The 26,340-nt window shown below is 33.5% G+C and overlaps 1 protein-coding gene across 1 annotated transcript; it reads right to left on the bottom strand.

Annotated features, from left to right (window-relative positions):
* Positions 1 to 175: 175 nt before the first annotated feature.
* LOC121390884 (purine nucleoside phosphorylase-like) lies at positions 176 to 25,185 on the bottom strand. The gene is made up of 7 exons (XM_041522750.1): positions 25,144 to 25,185; positions 24,443 to 24,667; positions 1,416 to 1,536; positions 1,118 to 1,221; positions 891 to 1,066; positions 416 to 663; positions 176 to 327 (listed from the first exon to the last, which is right to left on the bottom strand). The coding sequence occupies exons 1-7, from the start codon at positions 25,183 to 25,185 to the stop codon at positions 176 to 178; spliced, it is 1,068 nt and encodes a 355-aa protein (XP_041378684.1).
* Between the last annotated feature and the right edge of the window lie 1,155 nt (positions 25,186 to 26,340).

Here is a 26,340-nt window from a genome sequence, read left to right as displayed (position 1 = left end):
CTATTTTTAACAAAATTTTAATTATGCATCAATTTTTGAATAATGAAAGTAAAAACAATAATAACAATATAATAATAATTTATTAAGTCTTTCTCACACTCATTACAGTAATAAATAAATAAAATACCAATAATACTTATTATATATCATAAAATATTAATAGTTATATTAACAGTTATTGGTCTTGTAATCTTCCGGCAATAGTTTTAACAAGCAACTGAAGATTTTTAGCTCTCATAGTCGCTGTCTCCATCACTTCCTTGTGATCAGGAGGAGTTTTATCAGAATCATTCTCAGTAATTACCATATTGGTAATTAAGGAAATGCCTAAGATATTAACTCAATTGTTCATTGTCCAATCTACTTATCCCATTAGTCCATCCATCTCTCTGGCCAACCATCCATTCAAATCTACCTAATATCTTCATCTCAGCATGTCTTGCTACAACAACTTCAGGTGCTGTACTCATACCCACAGCATCAGCGCCACACATGCGTAAAAATCTAGACTCTGATGGTGTCTCATAGTTTGGCCCACTTAAATGAAGATAGACACCTTCTTTGAGATGATCTGTGAAACCAAGTTCAATTGCCGTCTCACGGGCAAGTTTTCTTAAGTCTCGATCATAAGCTGTAGTCATGTTAGGAAAACGAGGACCAAATCTATATGGATGAATGGATGGTGAATGAAAGGATGAATGGATGGATGGTGAATTGATGGATGAATGAATGATGAATAGATGGTGAATGGATGGATGAATGAAAGGATGAATGGATAGATGGTGAATGGATGGATGAATGAATGATGATAGATGGTGAATGGATGGATGAATGGATGATGATGATGGATGGGTGGATTAATGACTGATAAATGGTAATGATTATCATACTTCTCTTCATTTGGTCCTACTAGAGGATTCAAACCAGCCATTCCTGCTAAGTTAATATGATCTTTAACAATCATGATATCTCCTCTAGTAAAAGTATCATTAAGTCCACCAGCTGCATTAGTTACAATCAAGGTTTTAACACCTAACAACTTCATCATTCGAATTGGCATAGTAACCTACAAGAGAGAGAGAGAGAGAGAGGTTAGGAGAAGGTGGGGAGAACTCACCAGCCAAGCAGGATGACCCTCGTACAAATGCAGTCTTCCTTGCATACAGATGGTACGTACTCCTGATAACAGACCAAACACTAAATTACCAGCGTGACCAGGGACTAGGAGGAATAAAGAAATGATTTCATAATGGGATAGCACGATAGTAAGATAGTTACAACAATAAACCACAGTTGATGTTAAATCACAACCAACAGGCTGGCAAAACAGTCATTAATCAATCCCATTCAGCATGGACACTACAGCCCTAGTATCCATAGTGCCATTCAATTATGAGTACTTCTTTAAAACTCACCAGTACATTCAGGGAAACCATCTATTTCATGATAAGGTATAACTTGTGCTGATTCTAGTTCATCAGCAATACCACCTAATCCAGAGCCACATATTATACCTAGCGTAGGTCGGAGAGTAGTCTTCCCCCATAACGTACGTTGTCACACGCTGAACCTCAGAATACTCCACTTGGCTGTTCCTTGAGGAAAAGAAAAGCATTGTCATTACGCTAGATCAAGTTAATATTTAAACAATCCAATAGTTTATATAAATACGTACTTTCGATGCATTGCAGCACGAGCGGCTGGTGAAGTATTGGAAAGTAATTGGGTAAGCGGGAGAAGTTGGTCGTTTGTTTCAGGACTGTACGCCATTTTTTGAAAATCCTATAAATTATTCTGGCACGAGACTAAAGCGATGATTATTACTAGCAGCCACGCCCTCTTATTTGCATTGCAAATTTCCGTAATGGCTGCTTCTCGAGGAGAACGAACTACTAGTCTCTATAAAGCACTTACCAATACAATCCTCTACTTTCCAGCAACTACAAAGGCTATTATTTTAGTCATCCTTATCTTTATATGTTCTATTGTCCCCTCATCAATCAAACCACAATCAGAATTCTTTGAAGATACTGACAATATTCTTAATAAGTACTATGTCAAATGGTTATGGGGTTGGACATTAATCTGTATCGTACCTGTAGTGTTTTATCACATCTATTTTATACACTGGATTAGACTTTATGGGTATGGTTTGTCACTTGGACGAGTGGCCACTGGTCATGTGATATGGTACATAATGACATCATTATTCATTTGGTTTCGGAAAGTCGCTGGAGTCTGTTCCAATGATGAGATATTCAATTATTCACAATGTGTAAATCAAGGAAATATATGGGATGGTATTGATATATCAGGCCATGTTTTCCTCATTGTTTATTGCGTATTAGTTATTACTGAGGAATATAAGGCAGTCCAATCTAATACCTGGGATTCATATAGTAACTTTTTTAATAGTGAGCAACACTATGTCTCTAAGTTACCTGATTGGAAAAGGAGACTGTTACCATGGATACACAGCAATACTGGAATAGTTGTTAAACTTTTGGAGATGGTTGCTGTGTTGGAGATGATACTTGATGTTGTCATGGTAACAGTAACATCATTATATTATCATACATTTTTCGAGAAGATCTCAGGTCTACTCATTGCGTTGATGTGTTGGTATCTCACATATTATTTGGTATATGGTTCTTATAAGTGGGTTCCATGCAAAGTTAGTTATGGAGTATTAAATCCAGCATCAACAAAGCATGATAACAATGAAGATAAGTAATAATCAAACACAATAAATTAATTGATTATTAAATCTATTTTCGTATAGAAAATGATTAATTGTATATCTTTAAAAGTTTGCGTACAATTGTGCACAGATTAAAGACACCTGGACACATCAATATAGTCTGTTTATTGAGTAATATATATATGAATGTGTCTCCTCAAAGTTCAGTTAATAAGACAAGCTGCCCCCCTCATTTTCCTTTTAATAATTTTAGATTGACTATCCACAAAATTTAACATAAGTTCCTTCCTTCTGTGTGTTCACTAGATTATTACATAACAGAATAGATACAAATATTAATAATAAAAAAGGGAAAGAAACTATCTATAAATTAATACTGATGACAGCTGATATGTGATATGTTATTATACAGTGTAGTGTGTACCTTAATTAATATGACAATTAATAGTTGATTACAATTTTCGATAATTTGTTATAAAATAAAAGAGACAAAAGTAATATTATATTTATAATTATTATTGACGTATGACACAACTTAAGACAATGGCATCTTTAAGTCTGGATGTTGTGGGCACAGTTCCTTCACTTTAAACCACTCTTCAATACATCTACATAAAATATGATACTACTTTAGACAGATTGTTGTCATGAGACTACAGTTTATAGCATTTATTATTAAACTATACACTCACTTAATATGATAAACACAGAGACAAGGCAATCTAGCAATCTCGTCACCTGAAGGGAGCAGGGAGATACCATATTGTTAGAAGAATTGAGTACATACCTGATGTCATATCTTCTAAGCATATTGTACACTCTCCAGCATCCATAGTTAATGTGTCCTCTTTATAAAGGGAGAGGGAGAGAGAGAGAGAGAGAGAGAGAGAGAGAGAGAGAGAGAGAGGAAGAAGGTAAAGAACTATACTAATATACACTGACCATTATATTGCATAGTAGGGTGTGGTTTAACACATGTAGATAAGTGACTTTGATACTCAAATGAAGGTATCTCTTGGGAACATACAGGACAACGTCTTCCTGTGTTAAATGAAATAGTTGCTATAATAAATGAGCTCAACAATGTATATATAGTAAAGTTTAGAGCTGTCATAAATCAGTTTGCTTGCATACCACATCTTGATGTAATATTCATCATATTGTAAACAAACATGACATGTTTGACTATTTATAACAACAACTTAATACAACTTAATATTATAGTATATTACATATAGTCTGTGTATAATATATCAATGCCAGCATCTATTCCACTAAAAAACCCACAAGTTAATACCAGTAAAAGTGGTTTAGTAAATACATTCTGTTCTACATAGATCTTATGCAGCCATTTAGTATCTGTATACCTAGTATACTGACTATTACTGAGATATACTGGTAACAAAATGAAATCTGTCTTGCCTATGATAGAGGCGATAACAAGTCACTTAGCAAGTAGTATATTCTACTGATAGACAATAACAATATACAGTATAGACACTGGTACATTTCCTTGTAAAACAGAAGTTCACAGCTGCTAAATAAAGAAGGCTATTCTCTACTGTGTTCATCACACTCAATAGTGACAAGGACAGTATGTCAAGTAATTGTGTATAGTTAAAATGTGTTAGTTAATTAGTACATAAGAAATGTGTATAGTGAAACTGTTTATTAGGAGGCTTTAAAAGGAATTAAACTCACTGCAATGAGAGCTATAGAATTGAACAAAATGTCATGATATTATAGCTATGGTGGGTAATATGACTGTCAATAATGATGTAATCTTTATGATGGAACAAACACGACTTCTTTTAATTTTCTATTATTCTAAAGCTAATTCAAATTAATCATAATGACTTCACAGGAAATATATGACACAGACAATTTTCAGGTCAATAAACTATATATAGAGTCCCAGCTGAGAATGACGTACTTTAAACCCTAAATCTTAAAACCATAGAATAAAAAATGACTATCACATATATAGTAGTAGACCAGACTTTGTCTAAAGGATACTTACTTGTGAGTTGTCTAAGTAATTCTAATGGATCGTCACGATTTAATCGGTGATGGCTGGATCCCGTTGAACTTTCCGCTCTTCTTCTACGTCTTCTTCTGTTAAGATCTTCTATACTATTTCCCTCGGGTACATTTTGGTGAGAATGTGAGGTGCGAGACAGAGGAGGGGGGCGACTGGGACGAGGGGGGAGGTCAAGTCCTAGTTCTAATAAAAAAGATTCCATATCAAGTATTCGTTGCTCCCTTTCCGCATCAAAGGGGATGGGTGGAAGGGTCGATCTCGTGGGCGTGGTAGTGGGGCGGGTTTGGTTTGGGGATGGCGGTGGAGATGATGTGTGAGTGTTGCGAGAGGTGGGACGAAGGTTGTGATATGATGGATGTGGTACATATAAAGAGGAAAGACGAGCATTGTCATCACTTCTCTCTGGTAGCCTTGAATGTAGCGTTTCTGTATTTCTTCTGGTAGTATGAGAGCGAAGTGGCGGGTCTGAAGGTCTGGACAATACGTCTATCTCTTGTCTTCTTGATCTTGGTGATTCTACACTTTGTTTTGTCCCCATTATAGTAAGAGTAACGATAAAGAAGTGGGTAATATAATGTCGATCGTGCTTTCACAGTAAGCAAACTGTATTAAGGTGGGAATTTGCTGACATCGCCACAGCTGATCAATGAATATCATTAAGTATTAGTATGGGACTAGTCCTCAATATAGAGGTTGTATAATACATTATAGTATTAGTATGAGACTAGAACAAGTGTCCTCAATATAGAGGTTGTATAATACACTAAAGTATTAGTATGGGACTAGAACAAGTGTCCTCAATATAGAGGTTGTATAATACACTAAAGTATTAGTATGGGACTAGAACAAGTGTCCTCAATATAGAGGTTGTATAATACACTAAAGTATTAGTATGGGACTAGAAAACCAAATAAATAATATTAACTATAATAAATACTACAGAATGATGACACGTGGGAGTTCTGATATCTGATTCACAGCTGCTGTACATATAAGGTTTAAGTTGACACAAGAGGAAGATTCTTAGAAGAGGTAAGTATTTTCATATGACTTTGATGACTTTGAAGAACACCTTAACAACAATACAAAAGGAGGCTTTAAGCTAACAGTCATTACAAGCAAAGACTTTACAATTAACACAAAGCTGTCTTCCAAGTCTATTCATAAACTGAGTATACAGATTGTATTTAATGTCTTCAAGTTGATCTGCAATGACAACCAACACAGTCAAATTTTATTTGTTCATAAAACAATAAATAAATAATAAAAATGATTAAATAAAACATATATATAGAGACAATAATAAGGTAATTTATATATTATAGAATTAGAATGTTTATTGAACAAATAATAACCAGTTAAGCCTTTCCAAAATCTTTCATTATATCATACACTAAATTATCACCTAATATAAAAAACCCAATTGTTATCATGATACAAGAAAAAACAGCTGCACAAATATTCTTCCATCTACCGCAGAAGTGGCCCTGTAAACTTAGTTTTAATAGACACATTCCTAAGAGAAAAAGAGAAGAACCTATCCTCCAATACCCTTAGGATATAAAGACAACATACTACATACTACATCATCAATATCAATATCATATTTTTAAATCTACCATTTAGAAAGTTTTTATAACTTACATATTGTACTACTATTATTAAAGTTTTCTTACCAGGTAGTACAAAATAAATACAGCAGCCAATGACCCCAATGGACTGACAACGTACTTAATTTGAGGTACAAACAATGCTAGAGCTAGCGATAAAAACATCCATATATTGGCTTCAATTATAAATCGAAGTAATTCTATAGTACAAAATGAGGGAAGATTTATTTTAGACTGATATGATCTCTTTCCATAAAGTTTGTTAGAAATGGTTGTAATCTCATTACCAGTCCATCCAGTGAGAGTCTAATGTAAACAAAGAAACATGTGATTTATAACTTATTCAATAAATGGATGGAAGATGGACAAATAGATCGAGTTGCAGGACTGAGGTGAGCAAATGATCCATCTGTGAATCCCATCATCCATGTCCCTCCATTTGTCCATCTGTCCATCCCCTCCATTTGTCCATCTATCAATCCAATGTATCCATCCATGTCCCTCCATTTGTCCATCTATCAATCCAATGTATCCATCCATGTCCATCCATTTGTCCATCTATCAATATCCAACGTATCCATTTGTCCATTTGTCCTCTATCAATCCAATGTATCCATCCATGTCCCTCCATTTGTCCATCTATCAATCCAATGTATCCATCCATGTCCCTCCATTTGTCCATCTATCAATCCAATGTATCCATCCATGTCCCTCCATTTGTCCATCTATCAATCCAATGTATCCATCCATGTCCCTCCATTTGTCCTGTCCCTCCATCCATCTGTCCATTAATCCATTCCTCTACAAACCTGCCACAAAAAAGCCAATATAGGATATGAGGTGATGAGACTAAGAAACAACATTCCTCGTGCAATACTGACTGCAATATCATTTGGACAATAGTTCCTCAATATATCAGAATTTTAGACATTCAGCTCTACTGCTAAATGTCATGACACCAAATGTACCAGTCAAAGAATATATGATAGTACAGATAATGACACCACTAACAACTATGCCAAAAAAGTTTTTAACAGTACGTTTCTTGAGTCCGGAATAAATTGGTATAGCAGAGACATGACATTGGAATGCAAAACAGACAAAGGGAATAGCATTGAAAGATGTGATCCAGGAATAAAACAGTTGCTGGAGAGAGAGAGAGAGAGAGAGAGAGAGAGAGAGAGAGAGGAGAGAGAGAAGGTCACTACAAATAAAGCACTAGTAACTAGAATTACCTGGTATAAGCATTACAACTAGCAGGATCTTGTATTATAAAGTACTTGACTACAACAATGATACAAATATAGACACAGGACCCCACTCCAAAAAAACTGGAACGGAAAAAAATAAATGTAAAGATGAATTGGAGAGATGGAGAGTGCCTACATGATTCTCCTTAAAAAGATTACCTAGTGTAACTTAGAAATCCAATTCTCCTCAAATAAAGCCAGGGATATATTAATATCAATGATGCTATTGGCATCAAAAAAAACATCTTCTTAGCCCACCATTGTCTAGAGAGAGATCTACTATGATACGAGAAGGCTGCAGTAACTAAAGGTCAGAAAAAGAGCACATCTATAAACCTATATTATCCTCTGTCAAAACTAATTTACTCTAATAATCACTATGAGATGAATTGTATTTTTATATCAAATTCCAATGAATATTACCACAAGTGTAATTGTTGTGTCAGCAGAGAACAAACGGAAATAATTATTTTATAACAAAGAGCTATCAATACAATATAGTTAATTTGTACAACTTTCTTTTTGAGGTTAAATACCAACGGAAGTAGGATTTTTGAAACTTTGTTTGTATTTGTAAAATATATAGCGTTGGTTGTTTACAAGTTTCATTAGGTTAAAAGGGTTAAATAAATATTACTACAGAGGAAGATACTTGAAAAAAGAGGGACTTTCTTTAAATAACCAGCTGCTTTATAATATCCATATATGGTCAAAATGAAATCATTGAGTTCAATGGAAACCATTTAACTCAGCTGAACAATAAACATAATAATCTCATATGAAGATGACTGGTCTCTCCCTTACATTAGCTCACTTGATGTATAATGTAGATGTAATATTGGCTTGTTCTTGCTGTAAGTAGTACATACAATAGTCTTTATATAACTAACTACCAGTAAATATCATAGTCTGCTCTGATCCATGACAATTAAGATTTATAATTGCAAATGGAGTTAAGATATAGACAGTAGTATTACTACTTACTATCTTCAATCTGGTCTCCAATGACAACCAGTAGTGTTACACAGCAACCAAAACAATATATACACACCACATATTTCAGTAATTAACTTCATTCCAGGACCGAGCATTTTTCCTAGTGTATCTTCGCAAGTTATAGCTTGTTTAAGTTCAGCACAGTAAGCCAGTATCATCAGACCAGTAATTATAATGGTAAAATGATCTAGAAGGAGAAAAGAAGTTGGCATCAGTAAAAATATGATTTAAAAGAGAGGATACCTCATAAAGGATACTCCAAATTAAGGACACATTATACATGACGAATAATGCTTTGATGTTTACTAGTAATATTACTAAGAATACTTCTTAACTAAGGATGGTTTCCTCTGTGAATGTTATAGTAACTGATAACATCATTAATTCTCATACTAATAGAATATAGATAATAACAACTAGTTTATAAGATATGTAAATGAATTATAACACCATTTAGTCTATCTAGTTTTACACTTCATAATTATAAAGTCTACATAGACTAGAGTTACATTTTCATCTACATATCCCATAATTCGCCTCTAATTTAGTGACATTAAATTTATTACTCTTTTTAACTTTGTATAGTGAGTGACCTGATAAATATAATTTCCAAGACCTCAAAAGTGTCCGCTATAAAAGGTTTCCCTCTACTTTTGTTTATACAACTGAAGTTTAATTTATGTACCGAACAAAATATTAAATTAATAAAAAAGATATATATTATATTATTTTTAAATATCGTAGCTCTTATCAAAACTTACTATTATGATATTATACATTAAAAATCTTTATATCTTTAATTATAATTAAATTTATTAGTTAATAAAAATATTTGGGAAAGAGTTTAAAGTACAGGGTCTTCTAGCAAGGAAGCAGACAAGGAGTATTTGAAGCGTTTGAACTCTTGACCTCAGATACAAATAGATCTCGTTATAAATATATTTTTAAATTACACATACATCTAACGAGACATAATTAATTCAATTCAATGAATATTTAATAAGTTTAAGGTTAGAGTTATAAAAATTATTAAAGTTATGTCTAATTATTAAGTCCCATCTAAATATAACCACCATTTGATAAGGTAGGCATGTTGAATTTCATACATGTACACAGTTGTTGAAAAGAAAGAGATTTTGAAACTGTTCATACAAGTAAATAATTATCTAGTAAGTTAACATTTCAGACAAAAGTCTTTTCTTTGTAAGAAAATACAGAAAATGGTTGAGTGTCCCAAGCATAAGAAATTCACCACACCTACCTTATTATTCCATATTTATCTAGTGGTACTCACCAATTCAGTTAACATCCCAAAGTACAACCTCCTGCTAAATAAAAAGCATAAGGGAATGTCAGCATTCCTGCTCCCATAGCAGCATTAGTGACCAAAAAAACACTGCTCCAAATGATGAACTGTTACCAGGTTTTATTTCTGACTTTATTGGATTAATTTCTACATCATATTCATCAGATTCCTCAGACAATTGATCTTTAGTTATTTCATTGTTCTGAATAGTTATATTATCACTGTGGTAAGATTGATGACTTTGACTAGACTGGAGTAAGAGAGGAGTCTTTTCTAGAGCCCACTTGAGTTATTCTCTGGGGCTATCTTCATCCTCGGGTAAACTAGGAATACTATCCTCATCAGCCATGTCAGTAAGGTCAAGCAACGTAATCTCCTCCCATCATCACTTGATCAGAAATTTCATAGCTAATTCATTTTATATAAAGCTGGCTCTCTACATAGGATTTGCATGATAAACTTGCAGTCCATCTCTCTCACTAAACTTCTCCTTGCTTAACTTACTTTTGCAATACTGCAAATCAGTAGTTTATTACTGAGCGTAGGTCTACTGCCATAGGTAATTCTACTCATTTTCACTGGTACTACTGTTTTCTACAAGTACAAACAGTTACAAGTGTAATAGTCTCTATTGCATTCCTGGTAAAGTTTCAAGGCTTCTGCTGTTGGTAGCAACGAAAGGTATATAATACAATAAAAATCTTTACTCTCTTTGTCTACTACCTGTCTTCAAAGTGAGTTTATATTTGAGATCATAAGATCTCTATATTGATCAGGTTCAATATTTGTAGTGGGCAGGCAGGCTTCCTGTAAAAGGAAGTCTAGGAAATAAAATTGAGCTGAATAGAGCTTTGCTTTTAGTTTTGTTATAGCTACTCTATTTTGCTGCAGATTTGGCTCCCAATCTATCAGCTGTTAGGAGAAGTCAACCTGTCTCTTTACAACAAGATCCAGTCCACATTCTCCTGCTTCATTGTTGACCATATTAGACCCAGATCATTCTCACACCTCAGGTATATATACTTAGCATCATGGCTAGTCATGACTGTGCAACTGTTCTCAAGAGAGGGCTACCTCATTGACAAGAAAGGTGGACTACTGGTAAGTCTCAAGAGAGAGAGAGAGAGAGAGAGAAAGGGACTTTTAATGGAGAGAGAACAGACACTTAATCTAATCTCACAGCTGAACTATACTATATAATGTTGTCATAGTTTTTGTTTCTCTTTCAAGACTTTATTTAACTTATCAGGTAGCCAGTTAAGATAGCTATTTGATTATCATAGCAATATAAAATATATTACTTTGTCAATTTTGTAATAAGCTCTTTTGTTTTACCACCAACACCATGTAGTTAGTAATCCAGCTGCTTGTGGCTAAAAATAGTACGCATACAAACTTATTTTAATATTGTAAGTTATATTTTGTGTGGGAGCAATTGTTGTCCTTATGAATCAAAGGTCTAAAGAGAGTCTACTAAAGTATATAGCATTATATTTAGGGTAAAAACTAGTTAGGGACACATAATGATAGGTTGTATGAAAGGTTGATCTAGAGTGGAAAATAGCTTCTCTCTATTGCAAAATCTTACCAGCTGTATGTTTTGTATTATGTCATATTGGGGAGAGCACCCTTGCTGTGTTAAGTTCCTGGAGTTTTATCATACAGTCAGCTTGTAAGGGAATATGGAAAAATGTTTATCTATGACATCATTGAGATGATTGCAAATTGAGTATGCTAAATTTAACGGAAATGAAAGCAATATTTTTGTCAACAGCTGCAATTAATGGATGTTATTGTTTTGTATTTAAATGTTGTGAATTGATTTAATGTATGATCTTTTTTCAAAACCGTTAAGTAGACGATGGGAATATACAATCAGGAAACAGCTTACTATAAATAGCGAAAGTACTTTCAATATAGCAGCTGTTTACCTTATATGGTTAAATAGAGTAGCACGACTGCAAGTTATATTTATTTCTTAATTAGCAGCTGGATTTAATAGTAATGTGTTAATGACAATTCTATACAATCAACAAAATGGATTACTCTTAAAGTTAATAACTTGAGTATCTCATCTCTTTACTCTATAAAGAGACTTCCCTGTGCATCATTGCGTATGTACACAAATGTTTGGTAATGAGTCTAATGACGCATATGATATGTAAGTATAGATCACAAAAAGTGGTTAAGTATACAATTTTGATAGAGTTTTTAATCAGTACAGTTAGTATACAATGGTTGGTATATCACGACTGTTTTGAGAGATCACCCACACACACACACACATACACAAGCACACACATATTGCCAGGTGTGTTTTGAGCCAATATCCTCTGCCAATACTAAAACAAACAATACTTATATTTATTACTGCTCATAAAAAAAACTATTCCATTTCACTAAGTTAAAAAAATACCATTACAAATTATTGTATTGTTTTAATAATTAATAAAATTTTCCTTTCCCCTGTCAGCAAAGTGGACATAAAAGATGGTTTATGTTACGGCAAAATATTTCACAAGGCTACTGCATCCTGGAATACTTCAAGATGAAAGGTCTGCTGCCAAAGGAGAGCCACCGAAAGGATTTATAAATGTATTTGATGTCGTTGAAGTTCAAAGACCAGACAGGAGACAATGTTTTGAGTTACTTTGTCCTGGTTTAGCTCATCGACTAATGGCTAACTCTGAGGCAGAAGCTGATGATTGGGCAGACATTTTACGTAAGCAGTTATTATATCGTAAAGACAACTTAAAAACTGTGTCCTTACAACGAATTATGACACCCTCCAATGGGTGGTACACGCAGTCCTCTATCCAGTAGTCCACCTGGTGGTGTTGTACCACAAAACTCTGCTCACTTTCCACACTCGCTATGATCCCACAATCAACACACCCTCTTTTCTCACCAGGTGCTGCTACCAACACTGTACCAATGTTTTGGCATTGAAGCTCCTCCACTCATGTCATCACAAACTCAAACTGTATTCAATCAAACTTATCCCACTCCGCCTGAAAGTGTCATAAATGGACCTATTGGTCCACCTCCTCCATTTCCGAAGCAAGGATCTAACGAGGGCGTTAACCCTTATCCCTCTCCTCCTTCCAGTGATAGCTCTAGTGTGTGTGGAGGTTCTAATGCAAGCTTTGATAGTACATCTGTAGCAGATGGTGGATACTGACTTAACCTCAAGTAAGTTTTTACTATGTTATTATCATCCTAGGTGATTGTAGTTAAGTACTGATGTTCACTGGTTAGAATCAACTATCCTACACTGTGGTTATGGTATACTAAAGGTCATTAATTTAATGATAATATATCCCAGGTCAATGTGGTATATGTACTTCAGTCAACACAGATGTTGTCAAGACTTTGCTATTTAACATTTATAGTATATATTTCCTCTTTGAAGTCTTGTTATATCCCTTTTAAAATTTAATATAACATTTTACATCAAGGATATTAAATAATAATTTCTCTTTATCTTCTTTTGATGTGAAGAGTGAGGGAGTAAGTCTGTCATCACTGCTAATATTTCTCCAATGACTCCACTAAAGTATAGTTAGGCAGCTGGTTAACAAATGTAGAGAATGTTGGATTACATTAGAAATTGTACAACTAGACTGCAGCTGTAAAAGCCATTATTTTTTACTATAGTGTTAGACAAGTAATAATGAATGCTGTTGTCATAGACGATGGTGTGCTTATTATTAATAATATCTCGTTAACAGTTAATAATATTCATGAGGCATAATTATCATTTTCATATCATGTCAACATGCATGTATCATGTCAGGTTAAAGCCCACTGGTGTTATAATATAGTTAATACTATATTATATAACAGCACTTTACATGTTAACAGCTGCCTGTCTCTTCTGGATCTGGGATAGTCCTTGTGTGATGATTTTGATAATAGGGAGACTTATTGTTGGAACAATCTCCCAAGTAGGAGTTAAAGATGTTTTGTCAGTTAGTAATTGTGTTATGAACAATCCATAATTGTTATTGAGTTAGTGATGGATCATGTATTGTTAGATATTTAAATTCACTCAACACAGTCTAATATAATGATAGAAATGTAGCCTGTAAATATAATGTTGTCTACTGATATAATTAAATAGATTACTATAGTATTGCTAGTATAGTAATTACTTTAGACTTCATATAATTACATTGTGTTGTATAATTTGACTATCTTAGTATATTATATATCATTATATATTTGTAGCTATTGATAGTAATAGGAGAATATTGAAGTCATTGAATAGTACTTTAGTTCATGATGATAGACAATATAGTCAATCTATACTATAATAGTTACTTATATATTATAATGAAGTTGCTATAGTAACTATATAGTTAATGTTTTATAATGGAATCCTGCCTCAAATATATACTATACTATATTTATAGTATTTTTTATTGTACCACTTGTTATAGTATTTGAAGGATTGAAGTAGTTATAGTATAGATCATCAATTAAGTTGATATGCTTTATAAATCCATTTTGTAGCATGTCATGCACAGTGCACAGATATGACAAGGTATGTGTTTATGGTCAGAGACAAAATTGAATCACACCATTTCGTAACAACATTAGTTACATAATGAGACAGTGATGCATGATGTTGTCTGGTCAGGGTTATGATTGTGTCAGTGCTCACGACTAGTGTGTGTTTGTGTGTATGTGTGAATACATTAACATGATGTCATATGACCTGTAATAAAGTGGGTATCTAAACGTCAAATGTAGTAAATTTCTATTATTAATATATTAGAACAACAGGTCTTAGGGGAAATTGAAGTGTTTTGTTTATGAGCAGTGTTCTTGTAATGATGTGAACTATGTTGCTTGAATTGATAGGTCTTTGGAAGACTTGAAATTCTGGTATGAGACTATTATATGAATAAGAATGAAATAGAATGAGAATGCGACTTGATTGATAAGAATGGGAATGTGACTAATATAGGTCATACTACAATTAAATTGTGGAATGAGAATAGAGATTGAATAGTAATAGAATGGGAATGAGACTATGATGGAAAACTGGAATTGGTCCAAGTATTGAACTGAGTATAGTATAACAATATGTTAACTATATCATCAAAAATGAGAATGGAGTAGTTTTCTCAAAACAAAACTACCGACTAAACAATCAATTCACTTTTAACAACACACTCTTAAAACACATCACTACAGACATGCATATATATGAGTTATATTACCAGATGTACCAAAACACTGAATACGAACACATAAAGTACTGCATTCCCTGCTGTCAACACGATGCAGCACCGACAACAAACATTATTATTTGTTCCTTTATAACATTTAGTTATCATAATAATTGAATAACTAGTTCTCTAACAATTCAAGGAAATATAAAGAACATACGAATGGACACCACTTGAAGGCATACAAACGTAAATTTAAATAACAATGTTTTCTAACGTACCAATTTCCTTGCTGTAACAATGTACATGTACAATGACAAACAAGTTTCCTTTCATTTGCAGTAAAAGGTGTCTACCCCCTTGACCTATGTGTCCATTATAACATGGCTTCATATATCCATTATAGCTTACTTCATGGACTATTGTTAAGTTGTGTACTGTAATATAATCTTTTATGATGTCATGTTTGTTGATAGTGATTTGCCTTGTATGATACATCTGAAACCGTCTCAATTGGCAACTATTATAACGAGGGAATGCAATAGGGAAAATCCTATTAATTATTACTTAAATTGATAAAAGTGTTTCAAGGAAAATAGTGTAGGAGTATTGATGCATTTGTTAAATTTTATGCTCTCTCTCTCTCTCTCTCTCTCTCTCTTCGTCTCCTCCTCTCCTCATCTCTCTCTCTCTCTCTCTCTCTCTCTCTCTCTCCTCTCTCTCTCTCTCTCTCTCTTCTCTCTCTCTCTCTCTCTCCTCTCTCTCTCTCTCTCTCTCTCTCTCTGTAGGATTAAAATTTCGAGTCCATGTCAGAGAATCAGACAAGCTAACAATCTCTGGACCATGTGATCTAGCTATCTTTGAAGATAGCATCAGTCTATCTTCAGTACAGACAGGGTTGGTACATGTAACATATCCTTAACAAGTACAAATACTCATGTATACATGCACATGTAAACACTGATAACTGTATCAGCTTTTAAAAATAAGTAGGAGTTTAAAGCTGAAAAATAACAAATCAAACTCATGAGCAGAATATGAATTCTCTTACACTAAATATCTTTTTTTGAAAAACTGGATGTACACACTCCTTGTTAAACCACCACCTTATCAAAAACTGGTTGGACAGCTCCCACAATACTTGTTATGCAGGTCTAACCTGTTTTGATATAATATAAAGTAATATTAACAAGTGTTACTATGCAAGTTTAGTTTAAAGGTGGTGATTGTGGTATGAGAATATGAAGATCCAAGGAGGTCCTTTCTCATGCAGATACAACTGTACTTAGAGCGCTATAGCAATATTATCATTTTAATACAGTTAGTATGTCAGCTATTATAACATTGTACTGTAGCTCTTCTCAACCTCTTTGATTAACTCAGTTTGGTATTAAGGATGTCAGTTAATGATCTTCCTACATGTTTCAGTTGTATTAGCAAGAGGAAAGTCCCTGTAATTAGTTTAACTGAACATATAAGGTTCCACTATAATCTGTTGTAGTGGGAGAATTTGAGGGAGAAAAAAATGAAACAAAACCTTTTTATCTTTTGCAAAAAGTATTGACTTGAAATGAGTTTTCTATATGGTTGCCAAGTTTCTTTTGTTTGTAATGAATGAATCCAACACAAAGGAACAAATGCCTCTAATATAATTAAAGATCAAACCAGTCAGTTGTATGGTACTTCAGCTCTTATGGGATATCTTGATATTCCGTAGTTGATTTTAAAAGTAAGAATTATTCATAAGCTATACAATATGTTTACTCTGTTTTGTGAGAAAATTTGTACAGTATTTTAATGTATTACATTAGCCATGGACACCACATGTCACGCACATGCACACACCAGAGCTGGAGAGAGATTATCAGGAGATTTTAATATCATATATAGTATATGTTTTTAATACTTATATGTGAGTTAGACATGGTGTCTATTATAACAATTCATTTACACCATTTTATTATATTGATAATATAAAACTACTTAGGTTTGTGAAAACTCTTTCTCTCTCTCCTCTCCTTCTCTCATATAAAAGACACACCTCTCATGTGAGGTCACCTCACTAGTAAAATAATGTGTAGTTAAATGTTAATTTTTAAAAAAGAGGATGTCCCTTGTTAACCACAAAAAATTAAAAGTTTGACCAAATGGTATCCAGAAAAGGAAGGATTCCCATTACACAATATAGCATTTGAATATTATAGAACTTTTCATAAAAAAACCTGATTTCTGGACACCCTCTATGTTAAAGGGGGGGGACACTTGTTCTAGTCCCATCCCATACTAATATACTTTAGTGTATTATACAAAACTCTATATTGAGGACACTTGTTCTAGTCCCATACTAATAACTTTAGTGTATTATACAACCTCTACATTGAGGACACTTGTTTAGTCCCATACTAATACTTAGTGTATATACATGCCTGTACATTGAGGAACACTTGCCCATACTAATATTACTTTAGCGTAATTATACAACCTCTATATCAAGGACACCTCTATATAAAGGACAGTTTTCTCAAAGCATCCACTCTAGAAGGTTTCAGCATAATTTAATTGGTATGCCCTCTTTATTGTTGAATCCTTATCAATGCTCGTTGGCTCAAGATTGCGACACGCTGTCTTGTTACCATCTGTCACACAATTTGTCACTGCATACCTTATAGCATTTGAGATAGCCATTTACTAATGAATCTGTCTATATTATAATCCTCTATTATATAATTCTACACATAACTATTAACTTGCTTAGTTTACTATCTATGGACAGCTGGTAAAATTGAAATGACTAGCATTTTAGACCTGAAAGTGTTTTTGTGTGTGCAAGCCATTCTTCTCTAAATAAATATTACTAAGTTCTCTGCCAAAATGGTGTCTGCTTTACTTTCTCTTCTCTTGTCAATGTCACCTCTCCCTCATCTTCCTTGACAACGGATACAATTTTGAAATGTGATATCCTTAAAAATAGTTACATTAGTGGCTCAAGGACAACTCTTTGGCCTTTGATGTTTTAAGATTGAATTATTACAAATCTTTGATTGCAATAAATCTTTTTATTTTGTCATGCCTAAGTGATAACTATATAGCTATCAGACTCTGATATTGGCAATAGTTAGTGACAATGCTCAGTCTTTTTTTTTCTGAATATGGAGTAACAAAGAAGCAATTGTTAAGATTGAAATGGCTTCCATGATTTGTAAAACATGGGGTGATTTCAAAACCATATTACATTAGATGTACATTTCATATTAGGCCTCATACATGTACATGTATTGATGTATTGCTAACCACAATAACATCTCTGAGCAGCTGTTTTATGTACAATATATCAACGGTTGCCATGGAGTTTTGTGTATGCATGTTTGCAGACCAGATGGCTGCTTTGATAAGCTTTAGATGTGGAGGTAATTGATACTTAAGACAGATATATTACATAAAGCATACATTGTTATAGTGTTTGGTTATGGTTGAGCTGATGTAATAAATTCTGTTTGATTGTGGGTCATTATGATGAGCCACAACAAAAAGATGTCCTTGAGCTAAAGTATTTGAATTGATATTTAAAATTTGCACATACTTGCATAGAGCTACATAGTTTAATATGCTCTATTTAATCTCTATTATATTATAGCAGCTGGTTCTTTTAGAGACTAAATCAAGTGGTATAGACAAAGTTATAGAGTTATATAAGCCATTATAAACAAATGATATTTATATACTGGTATTAACTAAACCTTAACAATGCAGTCACACATGTGAGGGATAATTAAATAGTTGTGAAGTTTTTTTTGGGACAAAAAATAATTATGTCTTTCTTGGAGCCAAATAAAGGATTTTAAAAAGTTTGTGTAGGAGAATTACCAGGTGGTGTGTTTTGGACTTGTTTAAAATATTTTATTAGTATAGCTCTGTTACACATGATGATGGTGTGGAAGAAATTATGTTATTGGATCAGTTCAAATGAGGTGGAAAAGGTTACTATACAAGTATTTATGTGTGAATAGGAGTTCACTACTAAAGCAGCTGGGTCTGTCTGGTATATGTCTAGTGAAGTAGTGATGTATTAAAATTAAAATTATTGGTCTGTAGTTTGTGTAGTAGACAGAAAAGATGATGTGATGTATTGGTTGTCTACTAAGGAAGAGAATAGTTGTACATCATCCTTAGATTTTAATTCCACATAGATAAAGACAGCTGTCATAGTAGTAATAACATGAGTTCCTCTCTTGCGTAACAATGGCATTATTGTTACAAAATTATCACAAAAACAATACACATTCATATATATACTAAAATAATAGCTAATATATTTTTATTTATTGGCTATTGTTAGTATGTATGACTATATACAATCTCTGTATCTCTTACTTCATTTTTATCTCTATTATTATTTGTTGTTATTAGGTCACCAAGTAGCAATGTGGCCAATTAATTCAATAAGAAGATATGGTGTTAATAATGTCTGCTTCACATTTGAAACAGGAAGGTAAAAACTATACATTAGCAAAGAGAAGAATACATTATAATATAATAAGATGTTAATCCTTTAATTTCTATATTTCGTCTGTTACATTTATGTCTGAATTAAGAGAAGATAGAACTCTATTATTTCATCTCCTTTTTCTGTTTTTATAGGAATTGTTTTACTGGTGAAGGCAAGTTTATTTCTATGGACCACAGAGCAGATTAATTCACAGTCGAATACATCAAAATGGCTCAACGTTGTACTGTCATTAGAGAACATCGCAGAGCATCTGCAGTAAGTCTTGAGGATTGGGTTGATGGATGAAAAGATGGACTAATAGACAATGATATGGAGGGATGAATGAACGGATGGACATTTGTATATAATTTACAATAATATATTTTAATAACTTACATTTCTCTCTCTCTCTTTAGCCTGAGTCAATCATGCACAGGGCTCAAATGATACCAGAAAACTTTCATCATCATCATCAAATTCAAAACCTCCCATAATAGAGGGATCTCCCCCACAATACAACCATATTGAACATTTACTTAAACCCCAATCTATCTTTAGATCCTTACGGAAAAACTCACCACAAATGCAATGAGATTAGCTCAAGCCACACATCCAACCTGACTATGAGAAAACTCCTACACGGAAATCACACCATACAACATTCTAAGACTGTACCATCAATGCACACACCACATTGTAACTATGTTTAGTATACAACATGAAGAAGAGGGTCCTATATATTCTAACTTTGCAATTGACCAAGAAAGAAGAAGAGACCACAGAGATGACATCTGATGTTTTATCCAGCAACAATAATGACGATTCAATTCCACCACCTCTACCTCCAAGACTGACCAAAATGACTTCAATATAATCACATGACGTAATACTCATAACATTTGTTGTAAATGTAATATATTGTGTTGCTTGTATTGCTATTGTCTTTTGTAAAATTTTGTAAATAATTTTTTTGTTAGCAAGCAAATACACACACACACACACACACACACACACACACACAACACACAACACACACACACCACACACCCACACACAACACACACACACACACACAACCACACACAACACTAAATATAAACACACCACACCTTTATAAAATACTTTTTTAATTACTGAATAATTACTGAATAATATATAATTATATTTTTATTTTTAATTGCCGACTTCAGTTATCACTCATTGTATTAATTGCTGATATTAATTTTAATATATTATTTTGTATACTAATTATAATTACATTATGTTTTTTAATTAAATTTTTAAAAATTCTTAAAAGACATTTGATACTTTCGAGGGATTGAAGAATATCTAACACACAGAAATTTAATGTAAATTTGAAGGATTTAGCACATTAAATTAAAAAGATAAGAAAAAAAAATGTTACTAACCTTCATCTTAAAGGTCGAGTTCAGTTAACAGAATAGAGAAAAAAATTCTAAACTATAAGACATTTAATTTCTTAATTATGACTCTATTAATTAATTATAACTGTATTAATTATTAATTAACTAAATAATTAATTAACCTGTAGAACATTACCTGATGAAAACATGACAACAATTATTAATAATAGTAATATAGTGGATTTAGTTAATAGTCATCAACAATGTTTAATAAAATTAAATTTTGTTGTATTAAATTAAAGAATGAAATCTAAAGTGATAACAACATAATTATACAGCTAATACAACAAACAATACAGTAATCAGAGATGAGTTTAAATCATAGCTATCACACACATACACATAACATTATAGCCAACAACAGGCTCAAACCAAAACATGAAGCCCAGGTATGAGTCTAAAATAACAAAAAAAACAAAAAATAAAATTATTTTACTGAAGAAAATTTAATTGATCAGGTTTTAGTAGCACTTATCCCCATGTACGTCGGGTCCTGGTTGGTTTCTTGTAGCACTTGTAAGTCCCATATACTCTGCCCCCTGGGGAGAAATATCAGTTGCTGTTGAATTTGTTCTAATATTAGTGCTCCCTTGTCTATCTCGAGTTGTTTCATTAAGACCAGCGTATAAAGATGAGGTTGGATTTCTCTCAGCTGCTGATGTCACTAAAGACTGATATACACTGTTAGCAGACGTGGGAACTGATGAGGAATGTGAGAGGGTGAGGGAGGAAGTTGCCTGTTGTCCTAAAGATAAAGATGTATTAATTACATTTTGTATTTACTTCTAACGAGGTGAGATATCACAAACTTACTATAACAATTCCATCGTATATCGGAGTTTGTTGTCTGGTGTTTGGTTGTAATGGCATGTAAGTGGGTGTGGCAGGCAAAGGAACGGAAGGAGTACGAGTGACAAAAGGAGGAGAAGTTGGTGGAACTGATTGAGACAGTCTATCTCCCCTGATGGAGTGCCTGCAGACTAGAAAAAGCGAGGTTAATTAATTAATTATTAGTTTATTAAAGGTACTCGATAATAAAAAACCTATTATATGTTTACAATATAGGTACCAAAGTTACTTTAGTTTAAAACCATTCTTGTCAAACAATATGGTCTTAATATAATACTGAATGATGACCATAATACTTACATCAACAGAGAGCTACAATACTATTCAGTCAAACAATCATTAACAATAGAAACTCAATAAATAGTAATTAAACAATAACCATCTAAAGATGAATTTTGATTGGCTGTTATTACAATAAACCACACCCTAAGCCCTGACCATTTTAGATAGAGCTGTGAGAACATATACAACTACTGCCAAAGCCTCATTACCAGTTAGGGATGATATTACCCACACACATACATCAAATTATGGTATTACAGATAAAGGGTCTTTACTTACAATTGTTGATGAGTTACGTCGTAAGGGGATGTTCCTGGCTTGATCAACAATGTGACGTGCCCAATAATCAACGGCACGATGTATTTTTGGAGCATCCCCAGGGTCTGTGTCGACAATAAACCAGTCCACATTAGTAGGTGATTTACTAAAGAGAAAGATTGTGTGTACATGTGCTAATCGTCTGGGTATCCATCCATCCATCTATACACGTGTCTATCCATCCATCTATCAATAACCTTCCACTTTGAAATTTGAAAGCCACTTCATTGGATCCGTATTGTCTTATATGATCAATCTGCCATTTAACAATTAAACGAGGTGGGTTTTCCTCAGTAAATACTGCAATGTGAAAAAGATTACGTTCAAAGTCACGTTGAATTTCAAGAATACAAGATCCATGAAAAAGAAGAGAAGTTGATTGACGGAGACGAACTCTAAAATGATCTTCATCTGGAGGTGCTATAAATAAAAAATAATGACATTAGGTCACTGTGGTAAGTACTGATGTTCACTAATCTAGAGCTTACTAATGGTAGCTATCCTAGGTCACTGTGGTAAGTACTGATGTTTACTAGTCTAGAGCTTACTAATGGTAGCTATCCTAGGTCACTGTGGTAAGTACTGATGTTCACTAATCTAGAGCTTACTAATAGTAGCTATTCTAGGTCACTGTGGTAAGTACTGATGTTCACTAGTCTAGAGCTTACTAATGGTAGCTATCCTAGGTCACTGTGGTAAGTACTGATGTTCACTAGTCTAATGGTAGCTATCCTAGGTCACTGTAGTAAGTACTGATGTTCACTAGTCTAGAGCTTACTAATGGTAGCTATCCTAGGTCACTGTGGTAAGTACTGATGTTCACTAGTCTAATGGTAGCTATCCTAGGTCACTGTAGTAAGTACTGATGTTCACTAGTCTAGAGCTTACTAATGGTAGCTATCCTAGGTCACTGTGGTAAGTTACTGATGTTCACTAGTCTAATGGTAGCTATCCTAGGTCACTGTAGTAAGTACTGATGTTCACTAGTCTAGAGCTTACTAATGGTAGCTATCCTAGGTCACTGTGGTAAGTACTGATGTTCACTAGTCTAATGGTAGCTATCCTAGGTCACTGTAGTAAGTACTGATGTTCACTAGTCTAGAGCTTACTAATGGTAGCTATCCTAGGTCACTGTGGTAAGTACTGATGTTCACTAGTCTAATGGTAGCTATCCTAGGTCACTGTAGTAAGTACTGATGTTCACTAGTCTAGAGCTTACTAATGGTAGCTATCCTAGATCAATAATGGTGGCTACATCCCAGTCAAGTAACAATCTTTATTTAATTTAGTATTACAAAATGAATAATATAATAACATTCACTCATGAACCCCCCAAATAGGTGTGGTTTCCTTTGTGCCATCATCTATACATGATATTAAATACACAAGAACTCAATAGGTTAAGCAAACACAGATAGCAGTGATAGCAACAACAAGAGTACATGTGTAAGTTATGAATACAGTCTGGTTTCAAGACCAAATCATCCATATTTTAATAAACATCATGGAACAAACAGTCAATCTAATCTCAGACTCCATGAAAGTCTTGTTATGAGACCAGGTCTGAGACCACACACACATGTGTTGAATGAGATGAAATATTATTTTAAACCATTAGTCTACTTAATAAAATAAACAGATCAATATTATACTCACAACATTATGATACTACTGTTGACCACATGGTACATTAATTCTATATATATATCATAACATAAAAATGTATTTAAAACATAGTGAGGACATCAAGATATATACATTATGAAACTAAAGATTACTTTAATTACAATAAATAGATAAATATTTATATTCATTTGGATTCATAAATACACCTTATAGTGATTCCCTGAGTATCTATGGTTACAAGTACATAACATTTATCTACATGGTCGAACTATGTGATACATTTCACAATAAGGAGTAAAATATTACCTAAAGTATGCGATGTCTTCTTGCCACTTACTACGCCTCTATTTTGTCGTAAAGACTCGATATCACGTACCCAGTCATCAAGATCAGCGCGCGAAGTACATCCAAATGTCACGGTCTCACCAAACATACACAGTGTGATGTCCTTCCTTTCTAAGTTTGTTTGAAGGTTAGAGACTTGTTCCACGCTGATAATTTTGGAAGGGTTCTTGCGAGGAACGTCATCTTCATCTTTATAAATCTCAATACGACAAAGACCTGTCCGAGATTCACTTCGTAAAACACAACCAAATGTTTCCTAGTACCAAAACGAGTAAGGGAACCAATCTATAAATAAATATTAATATAATTTGTAATAATACATTATTTCACTATCTTGTATTAAGTCTTTACTCACTTACCAGTCCTTTTGAAGCTACTACCTAAGATAACCTCTTTTAACCACGTCAGAGTCTATTGACATGGCTGATTCGACGTGAGAATAAATTAACAATAATTATTTGCGCGTGTAGACGGACGATTGGCTGTAGTTTTAAACGGTGTTTAAGAGTATTAATGAGTTGATAAACAATAGCAAAGCTCTTCATTCAACTCGATCTTCTCACAGCAGTTAGCCCAATCGTTCTCAACTTTTAATATGGTAAACTTTACTTGTTTATTCAAGAGAGGCGTAACCTTTGTTTACGTAACATTACGTCTTGATAGTTTGAGCCACGCCTTCGCAATTTTGCATCCTCAAAAGCCGAAACGACTTCTTCTGATTGCAGGACTTACCAGATCAACAACTATGAGCGGTTCAGCTGTAGAAGTGGACATAGTCAAACGTGGCTATTTAAGATACAAGATATTCTTTCCAATCATACAAATGCGGTGAGTACCTACCCTCCAAATTAAAAGTACATTGTAATATCTTTAATATTTTTTTGAAACAAAGATGATTTAGTTATTGTTGTGTTCAATGCTTACAGAATAAATCTTTTAAAGACTATTGGTTTATTTTTCGTACTGGTGTTGATGTATTTGGAAGAGTATTGGAGTGCTACACTAGTGAGAAGGAGTCAAAGAGAAACAACATAAAAGATCGTATTCTATTAAACGACATTAATGCTGTTACAAAATTGGACTCCAGCAAACAGTTCTGTCTTCATTCAACTGATGGAACAGTTTCATACATTTGAAGCTCCTTCTGCATTTGAATCTGGAGAATGGGTGTTTAGTCTAAATGCTGTGCTTTTCGGCAAAGGACCTGATGGAAGTAAGTTGGAAGTTACATTTATCGTAGATATAACATACTACATGTTGTTGTACACTTTGAAAAAAGCCATTACAATTAATGAATGTGGATGTTTTTAAATGAAATGCATATCAATTTTGTTGCAAACAATATTTAAAGTAAGGATGATATAGATAAAGAGATTGAGTCTTCTTTACTTAAGCTTCTGTTTATATTTACTCTGTATTTAAACAACAAAGGAAAGACATTAGTGTACAATTGAGACATTTAGACTCATGACTTATCCTCACATGCACACATGATCACATGCTTTTGTGGTTGAAGTCAATGATTCCACTATACAGCTAAGCCTAACTGTTGCCAAGACAACTTCCTCTTATATCATTCACATTGCCTCTTTGTGGAACAATAATGCCCATTTAAGGATGTTGTGTCAATGTCATATTACTCAAAGGATGTTGGAAAAATTGTTGGTACAACATGATAGTTAGAATGAAAGTGTTAATTGAATTAGGACTGGTGGGCAAAAGTTCATTAGCTTTTAAGAGTTGAATTATTAAAATTGTTAACACAATTAATTAGTGAACTATAAGAAAGATAATTGGTAACTGTATATAGAAATGGTGTGGTTTGAGTGTGACCACATAAGTTGAGAATGGCATATTTGAACTAATATAAGTAGTTTTAAGAATTATCTACATATGGTATGCGAAAATGTCTTGTCATACAATGATACC

The sequence above is a fragment of the Gigantopelta aegis genome, unplaced genomic scaffold (genome assembly GCF_016097555.1).
Source record: "Gigantopelta aegis isolate Gae_Host unplaced genomic scaffold, Gae_host_genome ctg1056_pilon_pilon, whole genome shotgun sequence".
Classification (NCBI taxonomy): domain Eukaryota; kingdom Metazoa; phylum Mollusca; class Gastropoda; order Neomphalida; family Peltospiridae; genus Gigantopelta; species Gigantopelta aegis.
This window is presented reverse-complemented; position numbering and strand designations above follow the sequence as displayed.